This window comes from Suncus etruscus, chromosome 14 (genome assembly GCF_024139225.1).
Source record: "Suncus etruscus isolate mSunEtr1 chromosome 14, mSunEtr1.pri.cur, whole genome shotgun sequence".
In the NCBI taxonomy this organism is placed as follows: domain Eukaryota; kingdom Metazoa; phylum Chordata; class Mammalia; order Eulipotyphla; family Soricidae; genus Suncus; species Suncus etruscus.
This window is the reverse complement of record NC_064861.1, coordinates 25,909,299-25,933,420: the sequence shown is the minus strand read 5'-3', so window position 1 is coordinate 25,933,420 and position 24,122 is coordinate 25,909,299. Positions and strand designations below refer to the sequence as shown.

Sequence of the window (24,122 nt, the reverse complement as noted above, 5' to 3'; positions counted from 1 at the left end):
CCCAGCTGGCCCGGGGATCAAACTCCAGCATATCATGCCCATTAATGGCAATCCCTGAGCACCACTGGGCATGTCCCCAAAACAAAAAAAAAAACAAAAAAATGCCTTGGTTGAGATCTGATGTGCTGTGTACATAACCTCCTTGCCTTGATGGTATATTCTTCAGGAGATAATAGTCTTCTAGTGGACTAACAATTATACTTATGTTACACAGAGCTCTAGTTAGTATTCATTAAAAAGGCTGATAGCATCTGACATGACTTCAATATGAACTTTTTATTATATATATCTATAAATAATAAATATATATTCATCAAATTATTTTTTAAAAGCTATGTATGGGTTCTGAGAGATGGCTCAATAAACTGAGCACATGCTTTGCAAGTCAGAAGCCTGGATTTGATTAATGGTATCATATGATCCTCCCAGCTTTGCCAGGGGTGACCCACAAGCACAGAGCTTAAAGTGGCCATGAGCACCAACAGAGGTAGCCCCAGATCCTATCAAAAATGCCTGCTATTACATTTTATGGGCAAATACATACATACATACATACATACATACATACATACACACACATATATACCCTAGGCTAATGAGCATTTAAAAGCATTTAATTCTACAACATAGAACAAGCAGCAACAAGACTTGTTGACAGTTCTTGGCAAGTCAGTGACACAGGCTGGACTACAGTGTAGGGTCAGTCCTTTGGATCCCCAAGTCCAATTTTCAATCTCTGCTTTCATGGCAGATACAGCCTTACCTCGTTCTCTTATAAATTTATTATTTTACTAATAAGAGATTTATTGATACATAATTCACACATCGCAAAGTTAGCTCCTTTTGTTTGTGGACTACATCCGACAGTGCTCAGGACTTACTCCTGGCTCTGTGCTCATGGATCAGTCCTGGGGGGTTCAGGGGACGATGTTGGTTCCAGTCAGTTTCATATATGACAAGTGCCCTACAAGCTATTTCTACAGCCCCACAAAGTTAACTTTTTTAAACTTATTTGGGTTTTGGGCCACACCTGGTGGTACTCAAGAGTTACTCTTGGCTATCTGCCCAGGAATCACTCTTGGTGGTGCTTGGGAGATCATATGGGATGCTAGGGATTGAACCTGGTCACCTACATGCAAGACACTCTTCCCACTGTACTATGGCTCTGCACCCCCCAATTAACTCTTCTAAGATGTGCAATTTAGTGTTTTTCTAGTGTTTTCAAATTTATATATCCACTACCACTACTTTATTCCAAAATATTTTTATCTCCAGAGATACCATACTAGCAGTCACTTCTCATTTTCTTACTACCCAAACCTGCAGTAACTAATATTTCTGTATCTAGAATTCTGCCTATTGTAGTTTAGAAAAGGAATGATATAATACATGGTTTGTGTGTGTTTGTGTGTGTCAAGTTTCTCTCATTTGCACAATGTTTTCCAGGCTCATTCATGTTGTATTTATCAGTATTATATTCCTTTTATTATCAAAGTGTATCTATTGGGTTGAATTTTTTCTTATTTTACCCATTCATCAGTTAGAAAAATCTAAATGGTTTCTTTTGGGAATATTAATAGTAGTGACAAATTAATGTACTACTGCAAATTTTCAAGTGAAAGTTTTTTTGTTTTTGTTTTTTGTTTTTTTTGCAGGGGGGGATTCTTTCTTTCTTGGGCTACTCTCAGTAGTGCTCAGGCTTGCTCCTGGCTCTGCACTCAGGGATCACTCCTCTTGGGGCTCTGTGGATCCTATGTGCTGGAGATCAAACCTGGGTTAGTTGGATACAGAACAAGAGTACTACCCACTATACTCTAGTCCTTTATGTGCAAGTAATTTTAAATTTCTCTTGGTATATGCTGAAGAACCAATTGTGTGGGGCCGAAGAGATAGTATAGGGGTTAAGGCACTTGTATTGCAGGAAGCTGTTACTATTTTGCTCCCAGCACCATAGTCTCCCTAGCAATGCCCATTGATCCCTGAGCACAATGCCAAGGGTAAACTCTGAGCACTGCTGGGCAGGGAACACCCCCCACCCCCAAATAGACTCAACTGCTAGGTCATAAGCTATGTTTAACCTTTTGAGGAACTGTCATACTGATTTTGCTGTAGGGTTTTTTGTTTGGTGCTCAGGGCTTATCCCTGAGCGTGTATCCAGGTATCACTTCTGGTTGGGCTTGGGGCACCAGCTGGGGTGCCAGACATTGAACTCAGGTGAGAGTTGTGCAAGGCAAGCACCATACCTGTTGTAACTTCGCTCTGACCTGGAGCTGTCATACTGTTTTCCAAACTGGCAGCATTATTTTACATTCCTATAAGCAATATACATTATATAGCATCCAAGTTTCTCCAACCCCTCATTATTTTCCAACTTTTAATTATAACCATTCCAGTGGCTATGAGATAGTATTTTATTGTACTTTGTATTTCCTGAATGACTAATTATGTTTAGTCATGTGCTTACTGGTCATTGTATGCCTGCTTTGGAAGAATGCCTCCAAAAAGATCCTTTGTTCATTTATTCCAATTGTGTTGTCTTTTCATTATTGAGATGTAGAATTGTTGTCTAAGTTCTAGCTACAAGTCCCTTATCAGAGATGTACTTTGAAAATATTTTCTCTCATTCCATGGGTTGCTTTTCACTTTTTTTTTTTTTTTTTTTTTGGAGGGGATCCACACCCGGTTATGCTCAGGGGTTACTCCTCGCTATGTGCTCAAAAATTGCTTCTGGCTTGGGGGACCATATGGGACCCCGGGGGGATCGAACCATGGTCTGTCCTGGATCAGCCACATGCAAGGCAAACGCCCTACCGCTGTGCTATTGCTCTGGTTCCATTTATGTTTGTTTTTTGAGCTACATCCAGTTGTACTCGGTGCTTACTCTTGGCTTGATGTTCAGGGATCAACACTGATGGTGCTTGGGTGACCACACATAGAGCCAAGATGTTTGGGCTATTCTGGATCCCATGTATTTCTTTCTTTGGTTTTGTTTTTGTTTTTTGGGCCACACCTGGTGGCACTTAGAGGTTACTCCTGGTTCTGCTCTCAAATTACCCTGGTAGGCTCAGGGGACCCTACAGAACGCTGGAAATCGAACCTGGGTTGGTCGAGTACAAGGCAAATGACCTATCTGCTGTGCTATTGCTCTGTCCCTGTCCCATGTATTTCTGTTTTTATTTTTGTTTTCATTTTTGGGTCACACCCGGCAGCGCTCAGGGGTTACTCCTGGCTCCATGCTCAGAAATCGCTCCTGGCAGGCTTGGGGGACCATATGGGTTGCCGGGATTTGAACCAATAACCTTCTGCATGAAAGGTAAACGCCTTATCTCCATGCTATCTCTCCAGCCCCCCATGTATTTCTATAATTCTCTTTCCCTTTTTTTCTCTCTTGTGTTATTTATTTGTTGTTTTTTGGGGGGACCACACCAAAATATAATTTCCCCTTCCCTATTTTTACTGTTCTTTCTCAGATCACTGGCAACTTTAGCAGCAAAGAAGACAAAGCACTGGGGCCAGAATTATAATAGAGCAAGGAGGCTGTTTGTCTTGAACCTGGCTGACCTAGGTTCAATTCCTGGTACCCCGTATGGCTCCTTAAACACTGCCAGGAGTGATACCTGAATACAGAGCAAGGAATAAGCCCTGGCTGAACAAAGCCAGATATGGCTCCCCAAAACAAAAAGATGACAAGGTACTGTAGTACTATAGCTCTATTTGAATACAGATTTGCCTAGCTGAAAGTAGGGAATTTTCTTCCTAATATCTTAGATTAGAAAGATAATTAATGGGCCCGGAGAGATAGCACAACGGCGTTTGCCTTGCAAGCAGCCGATCCAGGACCAAAGGTGGTTGGTTCAAGTCCCCCCCCCCCCCCCCCCCCCCCCCCCCCCCCCCCCCCCCCCCCCCCCCCCCCCCCCCCCACCCCCCCCCCCTCCCCCCCCCCCCCCCCCCCCCCCCCCCCCCCCCCCCCCCCCCCCCCCCCCCCCCCCCCCCCCCCCCCCGTGCCTGCCAGGAGCTATTTCTGAGCAGACAGACAGAAGTAACCTGGGTGTGGCCCAAAAACCAAAAAAAAAAGAAAGGAAGGAAGGAAGGAAGGAAGGAAGGAAGGAAGGAAGGAAGGAAGGAAGGAAGGAAGGAAGGAAGGAAGGAAGGAAGGAAGGAAGGAAGGAAGGAAAATTAATTATAATTAATGATAAGAAAATTATTGCTACTCAGCCCATCCCAACCAGCTATCAGCCAGCTCCCAAAGCAAAAGGACAGCCTCCCAGTCTGCCTTGCCTCAGCCAGAGAAAGAAGCTGCTGCAGCAGCTGCTGATTTGCTCTTGACAACCCCTTTTCTCCCACCTCCCTTCAATGTGGACTGTTGCTTGCTACCAGATTTGGCTTTTGAGATCTCAACTCGAGGACATTTCCTGATCTGTGATTGATGGAAGGTAATTTTCAGACTCCACAAGACCATGTTACAGGATGAAGCTGTGCTCCAGATTTTATTCCCCTACTCAGACTATTTCAAAAGACTTAAAGGGTATATGTATATTTCCTTAGATGTATTTCCTTAGGGCTGGAGCATTGTAGGATAGCATGGCAAATAGTAGGGCATTTGCCTTGCATACAGCTGAAGGGGCTGAACCCAGATTTAATCCTCAGTATCCTTATGGGCCCCCAAGCCTGCCAGAGCAGTTTCTGAATGTAGAGCCAGGAGTAACCCAAGTGCTACTGGGAAGGGCTCAAAAACCAAAAAAAAAAAAAAAAAAAAAAAGATGTGGGGCCTGAGTGGTGGTGCAAGTGGTAAGGTGTCCGCATTGCCCGCACTAGCCTAGGATGGAACATGGGTTCGATCTCGGCATCTCATATGATCCCCCCAAGCTAGGAGCAATTTCTGAGCACATAGCCAGGAGTAGCCTCTGAGTGTCACTGGGTGTAGCCCAAACCCCCCCCCCCAAAAAAACAAAAAAGATGTATTTTCTTTAATAGGTATAATTCTTATTGTTTATTTCCTCACGTAAATGTAGTTTTCCCCATCTCTTTTTGGTTTGTTTGTTTTTGCAGCACTCACAGGTTAACTTCTGGCTATACACTCAGAAATCACTCCTGGCAGGCTCGGGGGACCATATAGGATGCCGGGAATAAAACCTGGGTCCATCCTGGGTCAACTGCATGCAAGGTAAACACGCTATTGCTGTGCTATCTCTCCAGCCCTCCCTATATTTTTTTTGGATTTATTTAGTAGGAAATTTTAGTAAATAAGTTCCTCTTGGGTTCTGTGTTCATATTAGAACCAGCTTATAGGGATTGTTTAGCTTGTTATTTTTACTCCCATTTGCACCAATAGTATCATGTAGCATTGTTTCTTTTTGCATAGGCACATTAAAATGGGGAAATCTTACATATAGAAAGTTCTTATCTAATAAGGATAGGAACTCTTTTTTTTGGTTTTTGGGCCACACCCGGCGGTTCTCAGGGGTTTCTCCTGGCTGTCTGCTCAGAAATAGCTCCTAGCAAGCACGGGGGACCATATGGGACACCGGGATTCGAACCAACCACCTTTGGTCCTGGATCAGCTGCTTGCAAGGCAAACGCCGCTGTGCTATCTCTCCAGGCCCAGGATAGGAACTCTTAAATTTTATATAGCAGAGGGGCCTTTCACCCTGAACATTTGTCATAGTGACTTGACTTAGGCTTCAGTTGATTGGACATTGGCCGTTCACCCCTGAACCTTGGATCCCATTTTTGGAACCTGCACCGTTTTCTGCAGCAGCACCAGGAATCAAACTACCAGGGAAAGCCCAATGCTGCCCTGGCACAGACTTGTTCCAAAGTGGGTTCATATGAACACCTTGCTGACTTGGAAAGAGCAACAACTTGCTTTCAGGGGAGTTTTCCCTGCATCACCACTTAACAGTGAGATGAAACCAGAAGATGTTCCATGACACCCTGATTTTGACCTAAGATCTGTGCAAAAACCAAGATCTCTAATTATAGAACTTTGACTACAACAACTGTCATTGAGGAGAACTTTTCCTGGAACCATGAAGAATGATTTTTGGGGTTACTATACCTGGCCTGTAGTTAGTCTTATAGCAGGATGCTTCATGGTTTAGGGACACCCTAATTTTTAGACCAAAGGTTTTTCTTATCTTCCCCAACTTTTGCTGCACCTATGCAAAAACTGCCACCTACCCTCTCCCCTTACCTCCCCTCCCCTCCCTTTTTTTGGTTTTTGGGTCACACCCAGTGCTCAGGGGTTACTCCTGGCTCTATGCTCAGAAATCGCTCCTGGCAGGCTCGGGGGACTATAGGGGATGCTGGAATTTGAACCACCGACCTTCTGCATGCAAGGCAAACACATTACCTCCATGCTATCTCTCTGGCCCCATCCCTCCCCTTTTTTTGATCTTTTAGATAGGAGCTCCTGCCTTTTCCATAGAACCTTGGGACACAGATTATTTTGTTTTACCTCATATTTCTTCCTCCCTCCCTCCCTCCCTCCCTCTCTCCTCCTTCCCCCTCCCCCCTCCCTCCCTCCTTCCATCCTTCTCTCCTTCCCTCCCTCCCTCCCTTCCTTCCTTTCTTTCTTTTTTGGTTTTTGGTCCACAGCCAGTGATGCTCAAAGGTTACTCCTGGCTATGCACTCAGAAATTGCTCCTAGCTTGGGGGACCATATGGGACACCGAAGGATTGAACCATGGTTCATCCTAGTTTAGCACGTGCAAGGCAAATGCCCTATTGCTTGCACCACTGCTCCAGCCCCTATCTCATGTTTCTGCATTTTTCTATAAAGTTAAAAAGAAAAAAAAAAGATAGGATAGGCGCCAGCGGCTAAGTGGTCTCAGGTGCATTGGTGGAGAAAAAGAAAAGGACAGAACTAATATCCAACCAAAGTCAACAACAATAGAATCAAGAGACCTAAACTATAACCATCTAAAACTTAAAATGGGCATGTTATACTGGCAGGCCAGGGAGCAAAAGGTGGTGTGGTATCGCATGCACTCTGGAAACAGGTGGAGGGAGGTCTACACTAGTGGTGGGAATGATTGATTCATTGTATATTTGACATCCAACTATGAAGGACTTTGTAAATCACAATGGTTTCAGTAAAATAAAATTTAAAAAGTTGCTACTGGGGGACAGTAACCTGACACAAAGTCAGATAGTTCACAGTACTGAATTGGTCCCAATCTTCATTACTGAATGCTCATAACAAACTGCTGAGTAATTTAATAATTTATTGAATTAATTAAAATGAGATGGAAGACAGAGGCATACTTTGTCCCAGCAATAGAATTCAAGGAGAAATCCAAGCCTTAAAGGGATATTCTTTAATTTCTTTGTTCTGGGCCCTGTCCCAGCAGTGCTCAGGACTTATTCCTGGCTCTATGCTCAAGGATCACTCCTGGAAGGGATCTGGAGACTATATAGGAAGCTGGGATTGAACCTGGGAGAGCTACATGCAAAGCCAGTATACTACTCACTTATAGGTCTGGCTTCTCATCTTAAATTTCTCTAGGTATGGGGCTGGAGAGGTGGTGCTACAGATCTGCCTTGCAAGCACTAGCCTTGGTTCAATCCCCTGGCATCCCATATGATCCCCCCAAGCCAGGGGTGATTTCTGAGCACATAGCTAGGAGTAACCCCTGGAAGTCAAATGGGTATGCCCCCCCCAAAAAAAAAAGAAAAACATATTTTTTTCTAGGTATGTTTTATGGCCTAACAAAAGGCCTATCCATAGCCTCTCCTTCAGTCAAAAGACTACATCCTAGTATTCTATTGCCACCTAGTTTGACCTCGAGGCCATGAAGCTACTTTGCTTCATTAATAATAATACCCAAAGTAGTAGCCAATACAGTCTGTATGAGACACTCCAGCCTAAGGTCATAAATCATTTAATCCTTCATGGGCTCACCTTTGTACCCCGAGCAGCTGCTCCTCCGTGTAAGTGGTGGTTGCCTCTCCCTGCCAGGTCTGACTCCACTCATTCTCAGATTTCTTTTCCTTTTGTGATTTCATGCAGTTACAGCAACCACAGGGGTCATGACTTTCAGAAGATCTGTCTTCTGAGTATTTGTTTCTTCTAATCGCATCAATGTAGGCTGCAAAGCAAAAGACCTTTTCATTAGGCCTATAGAATTGGCTAGGGCCAGAGCAATAGTACAATAGTACTTGCCTTGCAAGTAGCCAACCTAGGTTTAATCCCCAGCATCCCATGTGGTCCCTTGAGCACTGCCAGAAGTGATGCCTGAGGGTGTAACCCTGAACATTTCTGGGTGTGGCCCAAAAAGAAAAAAAAAAGAGAAACTGTGCCAACTGCCCTAGCTCTGTGGGAGGTTGCTTGCAGGCATGAGTGAAGGTCAGGATAAGCATCCTCTGAGTGAACAAATTTTGGGAAAATAATATAGAAAATAAGTAAGTAGGGGCCAGAATCATAGTACAGCAGGGAGAACAAAATTTGCCTTACACACAGCAAATCTACATTCATCCCGAGCATCCCCATATGGTCTCCCAACCCCACCAGGCGTGATCTCTGAACACAGAGCCAGGAGTAAGCCCTAAGCACTATTGGTGGTGACCCCAAAATAACAATACAACATCAACAAAAGGAAAATATAAAACTTATAAGTTAGAAGTATGAAGCCTAGCAAGATCCAACACATGACAGTGAACTGACATCAACTCACACCGATGAAACTCAGAGCAAGAAATGGGGAAGCCTATTTCTCTGTGGTCCTTGGTCAGAGGTGGTATTTCTCATGAAAAAAAAGTTTTGGGGCCACACCTGGCACTGCTCATGGCTTACTCCTGGCTCAGAACTTTGGGATCACTCTTGGCATGCTCTGGGGACTATATGAAGTACTGGGGATAGAACCCAGGTCAGCTGTGTACAAGGCAAGTGCCCTACCCACTATCCTAACTCTCTGGCCCCATAAAATAGATATTTTTGGTTGCTGTTACACTGATTCTAATCACAAAAATTTAAATAGAGCTGAGTTCATCTCTTTAAACACTTATAGAATACACACAAGACACTTGGGCTCCAGTAGGGTAAGACCTGCTCCTGACCACAGGAGCAAAGTAATTAATCATAATTGCTGAGTTCATCAAAGAAGGCCTAGTACTTATGCCCTGTCTGGAGGAGCTCGGAAAGGCTTTACAAGCATCTTTCTCTACTCAACATCCCTTAGTGATAGCCCATTGCCACCTGTCCATATTCTTATTAGTCTGCCTCTCCAGCTTTGTCTCTCACTACCTCCACCTCTCCCATTCTGTACTCTAGCCATATCAAACGCCTTAGGCAATGTTCTTTTCTCAGGACGTTTGCACAGTCTTCTACTACTTGCAATGTTCTTCCTTTGAGTCCCCCCTGAGTAACAAAGGTACCCTTTGTCAAATGTCACACTTTCTCCTTGAGACTTCTATTAACACCCCGGCTGTACGGAGCCAGGAATAAGTTCTCCAAACATCCGACCTTGCAGTGTAGGTCCTGTTTTGTCATGGGTAGTTTAAGTCGCCAACCTTCTCCCACCTTCCTTCCCCCAGTCCCCTCAGTTGGACTGAGGCTCTGGGAGTTCAGCGGGTCCGAGTCTGTCAAATCCCTACTGCAATAATCGATTAGCCCAGTGGTTCTCAAATAGTGGGGCGCACTCCCGGGGGGGGGGGCGCGGCTCCGTAAAGGGGGAGCGCATTTGACCTCGGCAAACACTGTCCTAACAAGCTAAGCCCGGTGTTTATGTCTCTGTATGTCTCTGGAGCTGAGAGTCGCTGTGTCCTGCTTCCAACCCCGCTTCGAAAAGCTATGCATTGCAAAACATGTTCATTGTCGCCATTCATCCGGACATCACCTCTGATTAAAAAATCAGCTCAAATTATTTTATATATTTTTGTTTTGCAGGTTAAAGTTTTCTGTAATAAAGATACTATTTGCAGTCGCACGGGGGGGCGTGAAAAAATGCTTTATTCTTTCTAGGGGGGCATGACAGAAAATAATTGAGAAGAACTGGACTAGCCCAAAGCCGGGATGCAAAAGCTGCATTAGATCGAGGCGACGCCAGAGAGGTGGAAGGAAGGCAAACGCCACCCCAGCGGTGCTGAGGCGTGCAACGTCGTGACTGAAGGTCAGGTGGCGCGGTTTGGCCTCCAGGGCAGGGGCCGGACCAGCAAGATGCGGGCAACGGGTCCCTGCACCTGACTGACCCTTTGGGCCCTGGGCGGGGCAAGGCCGGGGCGGGGCTGGGGGCTGCGAGGCAACAAGTTTCCACGGAGCCTACTAGGCGCAGGTTGTCAGATCCCGGCCCCTACCCTGGGCGAGCCCCAAATCTGGAGCCCGACTCGGGTGCAGCATCTTTCCGTAGGCCTCCATCCCACCTCGGGCCCGGGATTTCAGCTCTGGACGTCTCTGGGAGCACCATCTCAGGCTTCTCCCGTTCCCCGGCCTGTCCCGCCCTCCGATCAGGACTCGGTACCTTCTGTCCAGCGTTCCCCGCTGCCCAGGGTCGCAGCCATAGCGGTTCCCGGCCAGCAGCAGGTCGGCGGAGCCTCCCCCGCGCCCGAGACCCAAAGGGGAAGGGGGGCAAGAAACGCGGGGTATGCTGGTCATTGTAGTCCCTACCGAAGCAGCGCTGCGCACCAACTGCAACTCCCGGACTACAACTCCCGGCAGCCTCAGCGCGAAAGGCTGCCGGAGAAGCTTCGGGGACAAACTAGGTGGCCCTGGAAAGAGCGAGCCGTGGAATGTGTTGCTTCGGAAACGTTGGCAACCACGATTGCGCATTTTCTCCCATCTTTGGAATAGGAGTAGTGGCTTCAGCTCTACTTCAGACTAGGAGGACCCAGGGGGTTCATTGGTACCCATATGGGGAGCCAGCGAGATAGTACAGCGGTTAAATACACTTGTCTTGCACCCGGTGACCTGAGTTTGATCTCCGGTAGCCCCTACAGATTCAGAGTGATTCCTGAATGCAGAGCCACGAGTAGCCCTGAGGACTGTCAGGTGACACTGTCAGGTGTCAGAAGACTACCTCCTTGCCCCACACCTTCACCACCACCACCCCCCCTCCAAAAAAAAAAAAAAAAAAGAAGAAGAAAAAGAAAGGAATCTATGAGCTGTTTTTCTCCTCATGGGATCGCTTTTAAAAATATACCCTAATATCTGTTCTGTGCCCAGTGTATACTAGAATCTAGATTGAGAGATGGCATAGGGGACTGCTGACTTCTACCCTGGGGTCACAGAACAACCCTATTTAACAACTAAAAGGGCCAAAACCTTATTGGGTGCAATGCCAACCTACCCTGCAATCAGCCCTAGGCTGTACTAGTAGCATCAGTAGGCTCAGAGACTTGGTGAAGAATTCACTTGAGCTCTAGTATTGCTACCAATAGTCAAATATAAGAAGGAACTCTGGTGTTTTGGAGACTTAAGATTATTCTATTCCAAAAGATGAACAAGGGAGGGAAGGGTGGAGTGTACTTTGGAGTCCAGGAGCTAAGGTCTCAAGGTATCTTCAGTAGCATGAAGTTAGAGATATCTAGCTAACAGTGGGGATGCCAGAATCCTGTGGGGGTAATTGGATTGAGAAGGAGATAATAGAAATTATTGACCTATGCAGTAGTATAATTCAGGTTCTATAAGGCTAAATAAATTTTAGTCCTCTTCTAAATAACTCATTTACTGCTAGATAAGAAAAACTAATGGTAGCTCAGAGAGAGCGTACAACAGAGAGGACACGTGCCTGCCTTGAATGCAGCCATTTCAGACTTCATCCCCAGCACTTCCTACATAGGATTCTCTGAGCCCTGCCAGGATTAATCCTTGAGCAAAGACCCAGGAGTAAACTAAATGAATACTTTCAGATGAGTCCACAAAACTAAACAAACAAACAAAAAGGTCCAGCTTGATAACCTCAGATATTGCCATGCAAATCTACCTTTCAGTTAAATTAACACCTCTGTGTGAATTTTTGTGATAGCTGCATTATCAAGATACACTGAATTCCCTACCTCAACATTCAGAACACTTTTGTGTTAGTTTGTGTGTGTGTGTGTGTGTGTGTGTGTTAGTTTTTATTTACACCAGCCACTCAACAAAAATTATTCCCACTGTAAGGGGAATAACGCAGTGGCAAAAGTACATATTCATCATGTATAAGGCCTTGGGTTTGATCCTGTATCCCTTTACCACCTCTTACCCTAAAATTATTCTCACTGTCAAATACAATCTCTGTTTCTATAAAAGAGAAGACTGTGGTCTGAGCGGCGTTTGCCTTGCAAGCAGCCGATCCAGGATCAAAGGTGGTTGGTTCGAATCCCGGTGTCCCATATGGTCCCCCGTGCCTGCCAGGAGTTATTTCTGAGCAGACAGCCAGGAGTAACCCCTGGGCACCGCCGGGTGTGACCCAAAAACCAAAAAAAAAAAAAAAAGAGAAGACTGTGGTCTGAAAGGGTTCAAGATGGGGGTACCAAGAGCAACAAACAGCAGGAAGAGGTCAGGAAGGACATCTAAAAACCCAGGAGTGAAACTGGTGAATAGAACCTACAGTGTTTTTAGCCGATTCAAATATAATTAAGTGGTGATAGTCTGTTTAAAATATATTACCTAGAGGAACTGGAGTACTAGAACAGGAGGTTGGCACTTGCCTAACATGCTGCTAACCTCCATTAGATCCCTGGCACCCCATATGGCTCCCCCAAACTCTAGAAGTGTTCCTTGAATGCAGAGCCAGGAGTTAACCCTGAGCTCTACCCTATGTGTGGCCCTTAAACAAAATACACACACACACACACACACACACACAATCTGGAGACAGTCTCAGACCTTTTTTTGTTTTGTTTTGGACCACATTCACTGATGCTCAGGAGTTACTCCTGGCTCGGCTCTGCACTCCTAATGGTGCTCAGGGATCCATATGGGATGCCGCGGATCTAACCGTGGTCAGCCACATGCAAGGCAAGCACCTTTCCTACTGTACTATATCACTCTGTTCCTAGTGTAAAACCTTTTGTTGTTGTTGTTGTTGTTCTGTTTCTGAAACACACCTGATGGCAGTACTCAATGTTTTCTCCTGGCTCTTCATTCAAAGATCACTCCTGGCATGCTCAGAAGACTATTTGGGGTGCCAGGAATTGAACACAGGTTAGTTGAGCGAAAGGCAAATGCAAATGCCCTATCTGCTGTATTATCACTTCAACCCCCAGTCTCAGATTTCTATCAGCATTTGCTACTTTTAGAAACCCTTCTTGCATTGAAGTGAATTTTTGCTGGTGCTAGAATGCTTTTCTGTATGTCCTGTATGTTGGAGATGCTGCCCCATCCAGCCCAGGAAGAAAGATGCTAAGTAAACGAGTCCCTGTCCAGCAGAGTCTGTGCTGGATTGTTAGATTCCCTCCTATCGAATAGGGGAAGAGGGTAGAGAACTCAATGCAGCAACCTTCCCATTCGTTCCACCTGTTCCTCCTGTGGGAACATGCAATCCAGAGTTAGAATAGGGAGGAAGTTGTCTTGTAAATGGACACCATCCTGTTGTCTAGACATCAAGGAAGAGATACAGTCACAGGGAAGCTGCAAGAACCACAGAGGCTGCACTCAGATTTCCTCTCGAAGTGGGTCTTGTATTTGGATAAATAGAAGGACCCAGCAGAGTCCCAATCTAACATAGATTGTCAGGAGAGCAGAAATCAGCATTAGGTGAATTCTTTCTCCACTCCTTCTCAAAGGAAGGAATTTAGTAACAGAGAAATCAGCCAGGTTAATGTGGTACTGTAATGTCAGTTTGGGAAAAAAGCATTTCAATCTTATAATACAAGTTTCCTCCCTCCCCCTACATATAAATAAATACCTTATGTCTAACAGCTCATATTTGCAGGACATTGTCCAGACGGGGGAAATTTGTGGCTTATAAGGGAAATGTCAACTGAGTTACCGAGAATGAAGCCCAGGTCCTTGACCTGATTAGTCTGGTATGATAAGCAGCGGAACTGGGTGCTCATGGCAATTGGAAGAACAATAATAATTCAAAAGAATCCAGGACTTCTGGATATTCTTAGGTCACTCCAAGTGTTCTATTACTTTCTGTTACTAGTTGGCTAGTAAGTCCTGTGTATTTTGCTGTATGATTTAAATCAATATTTTTCCGTCGTTTACTTCTGAAGGTGATACCTGACTTGTGCATCAGTTCAAGGACTAGGAGTAAGAACCTAAGGGTCAAACGAGTATTTTTTTTTTTTTTTGGTTTTTGGGCCACACCCGGCGGTGCTCAGGGGTTACTCCTGTCTGTCTGCTCAGAAATAGCTCCTGGCAGGCACGGGGGACCATATGGGACACCGGGATTCGAACCAACCACCTTTGATCCTGGATCGGCTGCTTGCAAGGCAAATGCCGCTGTGCTATCTCTCCGGGCCCCAAACGAGTAGTTTTTAACCTTTCTATCCCTTTAGACTCACATCTGTGGACTAGAGGTTGGAGACCACTGGTCTATATGAAATCTAACTAAGGGCCAGGAATGCCATTCAGCAGTATAGTATTTGCCTTATATGTGTGAGGCCTTGGGTTTGATAACTGGTACCACACAAAAGGAAAGAAAAAAATTAAATTTATTTATTTATTTTTTTTTTACTAAGGGTGACTAGAATCACACCTGGGACATCTTAGATACAAGTATATACTTTATCACTGAGATATACCCATTTATATGAATTATTTTTCAAAATACTAATAGCTGTTATAGGCTAGGTGCTCCAGCCAATAGGCTCAAATCTGCATGAAGAATAATATTGCTGAGTGCTTCTGGAAATAATAATAGTAGAGAAGTGATATTCAGAAAGAGAAAATGGACACAAGAAGTCCAGGTCTTCATCCTCTTCCCATCCCATTAACCAGTATCCAACCACCTCTAAGCCCTAAGCAGAAAATACTCCCAACAACTGTGGGGACAAATGCTTTGATCCTGAAGTTGGATTGGGATGTGTGTACCCCACATTGTCTGCTATAATTACCAATTAATGATTCCCAATGTCTTCACATTTTTAATAATTAATTAAAATTTACTTGTTCCTTTTTTTGTTTTGCTTTGTTTTTCGGTCACATGTGGCAGTGCTCAGGGGTTACTTCTGACTCTGTGCTCAGAAATTGCTCTTGGCAGGCTTGGGGGACCATATGAGATGTCGAGGACTGTACCAGAGTCCATCGTGGGTCGTCTGCATGCAAGACAAATGCCCTACCACTGTGCTTTTGCTCCGGCCCTAATTTATTGATTTTTAATTAAATACTATGGTTACAAGGTTGTTAATACTACAGTTTTTTGGGTTTGTTTGTTTTGGTTTTTGGGTCACACCCAGTGGTGCTCAGGGTTTACTCCTGGCTCTGCACTGAGAAATCGCTCCTGGCAGGCTCAGGGGACCATATGGGATGCCGGGATTTGAACCCAGATCTGTCCTGGGTCAGCCGCGTGCAAGGCAAATGCCCTACCGCTGTGCTATTACTCTGGCCCCAATACTACAGTATTTTTTCTTTTTTATAAAATAACTTTATTTTAGCACTATTGTTACAAAATTATTCATGATTGAGTTTCAGTCATTGAATGTCCACTACTCTTCACCAGTGCACATTTTCTGCCTCTAATTTCTCTCTCTCTGTCTCTCTGTCTCTGTCTCTCTCTCTCTCTCTCTGTTCGTGTGTGTGTGTGTGTGTGTGTGTGTGTTTAAATTGTGGTTTGCACTATTGCTAATGAAGGGGCAAAATACATTTTATTTTATCCACTTTTATCACCCAGTTCTTGTCCAGAATGATCAGTTCTTTTTTTTTTTTTTTTTGTTTGGTTTTTGGGCCACACCCAGTGGTGCTCAGGGGTTACTCCTGGCTGTCTGCTCAGAAATAGCTCCTGGCAGGCACGGGGGACCATATGGGACACCGGGATTCGAACCAACCACCTTTGGTCCTGGATCGGCTGCTTGCAAGGCAAATGCCGCTGTGCTATCTCTCTGGGCCCAGAATGATCAGTTCTAACTATCATCGTCACAGTGGACTGTTCACTATCCTAATTGAATTCACCACTCTTATTGGCCAGCTTTCTACCATGGACTGGTCCTCCTCATCCTCATCTCAATATATTGTCTCTGGATATTATTACCATACTATCTTTTATTTTTAATATCCCACAAATGAGTGAGATTATTCTATGTCTATCACTTTTACTCTGACTCATTTCACTCAGAAGAATAACCTCCATATCTATCCACATATAAGCAAATTTGTCTCAATGTTTCTTACTTCATTTTATCTCTCAAGTTGCCTGTGAGGTCTGCATGTCCCTCTGCCTGTGTTCTAAACAGTAGCAGATGCCTTGATTTTGCTATGCAGTTGTTGCACTATTCTTCCCTGTCCAAAAAATTGATTGATAATCTTTCATTACATAATAGTCACATGGCACAATTCTATTTGTCATGCCTCTTAAAAGGTAAACAGAATATCTAGGTATGGACCAGTGGCACATGGATGGGCATTTGTCTTTTTATGCACTTAGAATCACGGATCTAGAACTCTCAGCACATGCAAGTTGTAGTTATATATCTAAATGCTTCCTTGTGTGGTTGGTTTGCAGTGCTTCAGTTTTGGTTTTGTCACTCAAAACAATAAGTGTTGTAGGCAGAAAGGGAGTGGGTGGGGAAGTGAAGCTGCCTTGAGTAAGTCATGTGATAAGGCAAGACTAACATCCTCCCAGGCTAGATAAAACATTCATCAGCCAGTGAAACATTAACGAGCAAAGGTTTTCTTTCTGATTATGGATTAATATAAAAACTATTCCATGGGCTTCAAGCTCTAAGTGTTGACTTGGGCTATTAAGTTTTAAGATCTATTCATGAATATTTCATGTATCCACATCTTGAGCCAAGACAGATTAGTATAAATAATTTTAAAGTAGTATCAGTATAGTTTAAAAAGAAAAGCTTCACATAATGGTTGCATTGCATTTTATTTTGCAAAAGAATTTGCATAAAATCTGCTATGATTATGCATTGAAATATAGCACCCTAGGGGCCGGCGAGGTGGTGCTAGAGGTAAGGTGTCTGCCTTGCAAGCGCTAGCCAAGGAAGGACCTCGGTTTGATCCCCCGGCGTCCCATATGGTCCCCCCAAGCCAGGGGCAATTTCTGAGCGCTTAGCCAGGAGTAACCCCTGAGCATCAAATGGGTGTGGCCTGAAAAACCAAAAACAAATAAATAAAATATAGCACCCTAGAGGGGGTGCTGAGGAAATGGTTCAACAGGTTTGAATGCATACTTTGCATGTAGTAGATTTGGTTTGAGTTCTAATACTTCATGGTTCCTGAGAACCACTGAGAGATCCATTTCTCAAAAAAGATTAACTTGAGTACTTCATACAAATATACTCAGATGATTTCTTCATTATTCTCTCCATTTTCATTCCAATGTTATGATAGAGATGCCTATTACTAAGAAACAGATTACTGTGCTAAAGAGATACTTCTGTGGGCTAAAACACGTGTTTTGCATGTGGGAGGCTCAGGTTCAACACCCAGCATGACATGGTCTCCCAAGCACTGACAGGATTGATCCCTGAACAATGAGCCAGGAGTAATTTTTTTTCTTTTTTTTTTTTTTTTTTTTTGGTTTTTGGGCCACACCCTGTGACGCTCAGGGGTTACTCCTGGCTATGCGCTCAGAAGTTGCTCCTGGCTTCTTGGGGGACCATATGGGACGCCGGGGGATCGAACCGCGGTCCGTCCTAGGCTAGCGCAGGCAAGGCAGGCACCTTACCTCCAGCGCCACCGCCCGGCCCAATTTTTTTTTTTTTTTTTTTTTTTCTTATAATCAGATAACACCCTAAAGTTCTCCTCCTCTTTGAAAGAAATTGTATAGTTTGTGATCATTTATTTTATTTCTTGAGTACAAATAGCAATATAGGGTCAAACAGGTGGAGTTTTTTGTTTGTTTGTTTGGTTGGTTGGTTTTTAGGTCACACTCAGCAGTGCTCAGGGGTTACCCCTGGCTCTGGACTCAGAAATCGCTCCTGGCAGGCTTGTGGGACCATATGGGATGCCGGGATTCGAGCCACTATCCTTCTGCATGCAAGGCAAGTGATCTACCTCCATGCTATCTCTCCGGTCCCAAACAGGTGGAGTTTTAGTGATAAAATAACATGCACAGTCCTCCTAAAACCTTCCCAGCAAGTACTGTGGCTCAAGTGCTTGACTTACACAAGTTCAATCTTCAGCACCACATATATCTCCTTGAGCCCCACCAGGTGTGATCCCTGAACACAGAACCAGGTGATCCCAAAACTCAGATAATGAGCAAGCCAGGTGTGGCTTCAAAACAAAACAAAAACAAAGCAAAATAAAACTAATTTTCCCAGCAGTTGTCCTAGTTAGAATCTAGTAGGGGACAAAAGGTGCTTGCTCTCTTGTTATTCAACTCAAACTTTGAGGCCTCCTGCTCAAAATTGTGTTGTTATGAATTTACTCTCCAGAATTCAAACTTCCTTGTTGGTAACAAGAAGACACTATGCACAAACTCCTTGTCCCCTCCTTTTTAGTGCTGTTGCTGGTGCAGTTATTGGAGGTAGCAACTCTCACCACCTGCTTTTGTTCCTTGCACAACTGATTGTATTCCTTGCACACATGTTCCCTGGAAATATCACTCCTTAGATATAGTGTTCACACACACTTCAGCTGGAGTGCCCACCAAGGGGTCACATCATTGTATGTGCATAGGACCACTGTTTAGTTGCAGTGCTTGCATATGTTGTTTTGGTTCCCACAATACTTGCTCGTACAATGTTGCTGATTACACACTTTGTTGTGATGTGGGAAAGCCCAAAAGGCAGTGCCACTAGAATTGTGCTCAGTGAGTGTTGGGTGGTACTATGGAGTCAGCTTGTAGCCTCACATTTGCAAGGCAGGAACTTGGTCACTGAGTTCTCATTGGCCCCACTGTTAGGGTAGAGAGTCAACCAGGTGAACTGATGCAACCTGACAAAAAGTTCTTTTCCACCTCACAGAATTCTCAAAGAGAAATCTACAAGGCCAGAAACTTGCACTCAGGTCTGAAGCAATAGTACAGTGAGTAGGGCCTTTGCCTTACATGTAGTAGACCTGAGTTCAATCTCTAGTATCCCATATAATCCCATGAGCAACACAGGAGTGATTTCTGAGTACAGAGGCAAAGTAAGGAGTAAGAGCACTAGGTGTAGCAGAGGAAGAAGGAAGGAAGGAAGGAAGGAAGGAAGGAAGGAAGGAAGGAAGGAAGGAAGGAAGGAAGGAAGGAAGAAGGAAGGAAGGAAGGAAGGAAGGGAAGGAAGGAAGAAGGAAGGAAGGAGGAAGGAAGGAAGGAAGGAAGGAAGAAGGAAGGAAGGAAGAAGAAGGAAGAGGAAGGAAGGAAGGAAGGAAGGAAGGGGAAGGAAGGAAGGAAGAAGGAAGGAAGGAAGGAAGGAAGGAAAGGAAGGAAGGAAGAAGGAAGGAAGGAAGAAAAAGAAGAAAGAAAAAGAAAAGAAAGAAAGAAAAAGAAAGAAGAAAGGAAGAAGAAGAAAGAAAGGAAAGAAAGAAAGAAAGAAAGAAAGAAAAGAAAGAAAGAAAGGAAAGAAGAAAGAAAGAAGAAAGAAAAAGGAAAGAAAGAAAGAAAGAAAGAAAGAAAGAAGGAAAGAAGAAAGAAAGAGAAAGGAAAGAAAGAAAGAAAGAAAGAAAAGAAAAGAAAGAAAGAAAGAAAGAAAAAAGAAAGAAGAAAGAAAAAGAAAAGGAAAGAAGAAAGAAGAAAGAAAGGAAAAAAAGAAAGAAAAAAAGAAAGAAAGAGAGAAAGAAGAAATAAAGAAAGAGAGAAAGAAAGAAGAAAGAAAAAGAAAGAAGAGAGAAAGAAAGAAAGAAAGAAAGAAAGAAAGAAAGAAAGAAAGAAAGAAAGAAAGAAAGAAAGAAAGAAAGAAAGAAAGAAAGAAAGGAAGGAAGGAAGAAAGAAAGAAAGGAAGGAAGGAAGGAAGAAGGAAGGAGGAAGGGAGAAAGAAAAAAGTAGAGAAAGAAGAAAGAAAAAATAAAAGGAAGGAAGAAAAGAAAGAAGAGAAAGAAAAAGGAAGAAAAAGAAAGGAAGGAAAGCAAAAAGAAAGAAATAAAGAAAGAAAAATAGAAAAAAGGAAAAAAGAAAGTTGCATGTCTTGCTAGGGAAAAGACACCCCAAAACATTATTAAAAACTATTGTGGGGGGCCGGGAATGTGGCGCTAGAGTTAAGGTGTCTGCCTTGGAAGCGCTAGCATAGGATGGACCCAGCGTCCCATATGGTCCCCCGAGCCAGGAGCGATTTCTGAGCACATAGCCAGGAGTAACCCCTGAGCGTCAAATGGGTGTGGGCCCCCCCCCCAAAAAAAAAACTATTGTGGGAAATGTACATTGGAACAGAGACCTTGAAGAAATTAAACGGCAATTCAGAAACTCATTTTAATGCAAAGGAGAAATCCAAATTTCTCCCAAGTATGACAAATCCACTTTGCCATTTTCCTTGCTCTTGCTTGAATGATTCTCCATAATAGAAAAGAGTCTCTCATCTTGATAGTTTGCTCTCAAATCAGGAGGAATTCTAGAATCCTTCAGAACTGGGAAACCTTGTAAAATCCAAAAGATAATTTAACTGTGGATCAGTGTCTCTGGCAATTTCACTGTATTTCTTCTTTCAGTCACAGGACAGAGGCATTGTCTGAGGACCCAAAGGACTCCAGATAGCACTTAAAGAACCTGTGGAACCAATCCATAGTTAGGAAGAGAACTTCTTGGGAGTGGAGAGGTAGGGAAGAGAGGAAGAAGAGCCTGGATCTTTGAGAGGATCTCCTTTCTGTCTAAGGTAGCTGGGCCTGAGGGTAGCAGGAGGAAAGAGAGGGAAGGAGGAAGCCGGGGAACTTCACCTTCTCTGTGGAGAGGCCTCCTTTGCTGTTGTTCGTGTTGATATTCTTCATGGAGAGGAGGGTGATGCTGTCTTTCTCTGCATTAGTTGTGGAGCTACAAGGGACAAGAAGGGAAGAGAGAGAGAGGAGAGCAAGCAAGATAGTGGAAGTGGGGGTTAAGAAACTGGGGTAAGGCTATTAAAGTAGACGTATTTTGTGTTTTAATGGTAGGCAAGGGTGAATTGAGAATGTGCTTTCAATTCCAAAAGACTTGCGGGTCATGGGACCAGTGATAGCATAGTGGTAGGGTATTTGCCTTGCACGCTGCTGTCCCCGGATGGACCTGGGTTCGATCCCTGGCAACCCATATGGTCCCCTGAGTCTGCCAGGAGCGATTTCTTAGTGTAGAGCCAGGAGTAACCCTTGAGTGCCGCCAGGAGTGGCCCAAAAACTAAAAAAAAAAAAAAAAAAAAAAAGATTTGCCTTGCACACAACCAACCCGGATTCAATCCCGAGCATCCCATATGGTCTTCAGAGCCTACCAGGAGTAATTCCTAAGCCAGAGCCAGGAGTCATTCCTGAGCACTGCTGGGTATGGCAAAAAAAAAAAAAGAAAAAGAAAAAAGTAAAACCAGAAGACTTGCAATTAAATTTTAGATTTTCTCATTACTACATGGATGATTTTTTTTAAATTTTATTTTTGTGAGCCCGGAGAGATAGCACAGCGGCGTTTGCCTTGCAAGCAGCCGATTCAGGACCAGAGGTGGTTGGTTCGAATCCCGGTGTCCCATATGGTCCCCCCGTGCCTGCCAGGAGCTATTTCTGAGCATAAAGCCAGGAGTAACCCCTGAGCACCGCTGGGTGTGGCCCAAAAACAAAAACAAAAAAAAATTTTGTTTTTATTTCTGTTTTTGGGAGAGTCACATCTGTTCAGGACCCATTCTGGGCTAGGTAGTGGTACCAGGAGAATACCAGGTACGTAGTACCTGGTCTAAAACCTGAGCTGTCTCTCTGGCCTTACTTGGATGAGCTTGAGCAGGATATTACCTCTGTAAAATCTAAAATGTTAAATATTATTTTAATATTAATTAATATATTTAATTATAATAAAATATATTGATATCTGCTCTGAAGAACTATACTGTAAGGATATGAGATAAAACAACAGAATGTCTACTACAGTGCTTGGCACAAGATCAGTATTCGATGAATTTAGAGGGAATATTTATTTTTTGTTTTCTTTTTTGTTTTTTGTTTTTGCCACATGAGGCAGTGCTCAGGGATTACTCCAGGCTCTGCACTCAGGAATCACTTCTGGTCATGCTCGGCAGGGATTGGGTGATGGGGAATGGGATCATATGCAATACTGGGGATAGAAATGAGTTGGGCTGTGCAAGATAAAGGCCCTACCCATTGAACTATTGCTCTAGCCCTGGAATGTTTTATTTAAAAGGTTTATTAGAATTGGAACCCTCTACTTTTCCTGAAGGTTTATAAAGGTGGGATTAAGATTCAACACCATTAAAAAATAAAAACAAAAACAAAAAAAAGATTCGACACCATTTTTGGTCACCTGTTTATGTGCTCATTCCTTCCTACCACTGTCCTCTGTAGAGGCTGTCAGGATTGTGTGTGTGTGTGTGTATGTGTGTGTGTGTGTGTGTGTGTGTGTGTTTGTATGTGTGTAAGGAAGATCGTGTATATGGGAGATTAGAGAGAAGATTCCTCCTTCACACCTCTGATGGTCTTACCTTTCAGACAGCCCTGAACTCCCTGGTTTCTGGGCATCTGTAAAATCCAATGGTGAAGAAGGAAGTCACACACTGTAACTCAGAAACTCACCCACCGGCTTCTCCACATCATCTAGTGGTGCTGGCGTGCCTTCTCTTCCCTCAGTAGGAATTAACTCTGGGTCCACCCAGAAAATGGGCAGCAGTAGGGGAGCACTGAGTAGTAGGCATCTATCTACCTTCAGGCTCCTTGTTCTTCTGACACTTGAATCTCAGACTGACCACACTGACCAGGACAATCACCACCACCACCAGAATTACAATGAAGCTGATAACACCTGGAGCAGGAGAAGGATGGCATGAAGGGGAGGCAAAAGAGGGGACAGGCATAGGGAGGGGGCAATTGGAACCAAATATCATCCAACTGTGTAGATAAGGCTCTTATAACAAAGTGAAGTCCCCCCACTTTTTTTTATCAACCCAATGAGCTCTTAGTCTATAAAGTACTAAGAATCATCCCATCTAGCCCATAAGCAAATAGAAACCAGAGATTCAAGATGAGTTTAATAGAAGTATGCTGGTTTTTTTCTTTTTTTCTTTTTCTTTTTTTTTTTTGGGGGGGGTCATACCCAGTAGCGCTTAGAGGTTACTCCTGGCTCTATGCTCAGAAATCGCTCCTGGCAGGCTCGGGGGACCATATGGTATGCCAGGATTCAAACCACCGTCCTTCTGCATGCAAGGAAAACACCCTACCTCCATGCTATCTCTCTGACCTCTACTGGTTCTTTTTTATGGGATGTGTCTGTCACACCTGGCAGAGCTTAGGGTACCATATGGGATGCTGGGGATAAAACCCAGGTGTGTATAAGACAAATGCCCAACCTGTTGTACCACAGTTCCAGACCCTGAGGATGGTTCTTAACAGGATCACTTTCATGAGCCTGGAACCAACTACTTGGATTTAAGTTAGTACTTCCAGACCCAAAGTCCAAGTTGCCCTCAGGTGGGGCACCCTCCCTTACACCGCTCCTCTCTCTCACCAAATGCAGCCACGGTGAGCACTGTCTCTGAAGTAGGGCTGGCCAGGATGAGCATATCAGTGTTTGTCCGCAGGTCTGTGGTGACTGATTTGGGAGTAGGCCCTTGAGAGGTGTCTGAAATGGAATGGATGGACATATCAGGGAAGGCTTTGGGGGCCTTGGGTGGAGCTATCTGCTTTCCCAGACAGGAAAGGGCCCTGACAGAGATTGACTGCATTCCTGACTCTCAATCCAGACTCCAAGGGAGGAAGCCAGAACCATGGTCATGGGGATCAGGATACTTCCCTTATTGTGCTCTGCCCAACAGCAGTGGGGGAGCTGAAAAAGAAATTTGTGTTGCAGAAAGGGAGACAGCCTGGGCAGAGCAGCACCTTCTGTGCTTTGCCAGGGACCAAAGCAGGAGGAAAGTAGCAGCAGTTCTTTGCTCCTGAGCTTATCTAACAGGCTGTCCGCTGGCTCACAGACTCTCATTTCTGGCTCTTTTTA

At 44.2% G+C, this 24,122-nt stretch overlaps 2 protein-coding genes across 3 annotated transcripts in view; both read right to left on the bottom strand.

The window, feature by feature from the left end:
* Window positions 1–10,576, bottom strand: part of DNAJC18 (DnaJ heat shock protein family (Hsp40) member C18) — a 37,429-nt gene extending 26,853 nt beyond the window's left edge. For both annotated transcript variants that reach the window (XM_049786025.1, XM_049786024.1), the window contains exons 1-2: window positions 10,458–10,576; window positions 7,904–8,090 (exon numbers count right to left, since the gene is read on the bottom strand). In XM_049786025.1, the coding sequence (XP_049641982.1) occupies window positions 7,904–8,090; window positions 10,458–10,497 (227 nt within the window). In that variant the 5' untranslated portion in view covers window positions 10,498–10,576. The remainder of the gene's footprint in view (window positions 1–7,903; window positions 8,091–10,457) is intronic.
* Window positions 10,577–20,785: 10,209 nt separating this feature from the next.
* On the bottom strand, window positions 20,786–23,897 carry ECSCR (endothelial cell surface expressed chemotaxis and apoptosis regulator). Its single transcript, XM_049787356.1, has 5 exons — window positions 23,861–23,897; window positions 23,637–23,750; window positions 22,836–22,934; window positions 22,618–22,654; window positions 20,786–20,981 (listed from the first exon to the last, which is right to left on the bottom strand). The coding sequence occupies exons 1-5, from the start codon at window positions 23,895–23,897 to the stop codon at window positions 20,822–20,824; spliced, it is 447 nt and encodes a 148-aa protein (XP_049643313.1). The 3' UTR covers window positions 20,786–20,821.
* Window positions 23,898–24,122: the final 225 nt, after the last annotated feature.

What these genes read in the sequence shown, in the direction of transcription:
- ECSCR (XM_049787356.1), bottom strand. Translation starts at nt 23,897, where the DNA reads ATGGTTCTGGCTTCCTCCCTTGGAGTCTGGATTGAGA. An exon ending in GCTCACCGTGGCTGCATTTG is followed by an intron (nt 22,935 to 23,636) that starts GTGAGAGAGAGG and finishes CTCCTGCTCCAG; the next exon opens with GTGTTATCAGCTTCATTGTA. An exon ending in GAAGAACAAGGAGCCTGAAG is followed by an intron (nt 22,655 to 22,835) that starts GTAGATAGATGC and finishes TGGATTTTACAG; the next exon opens with ATGCCCAGAAACCAGGGAGT.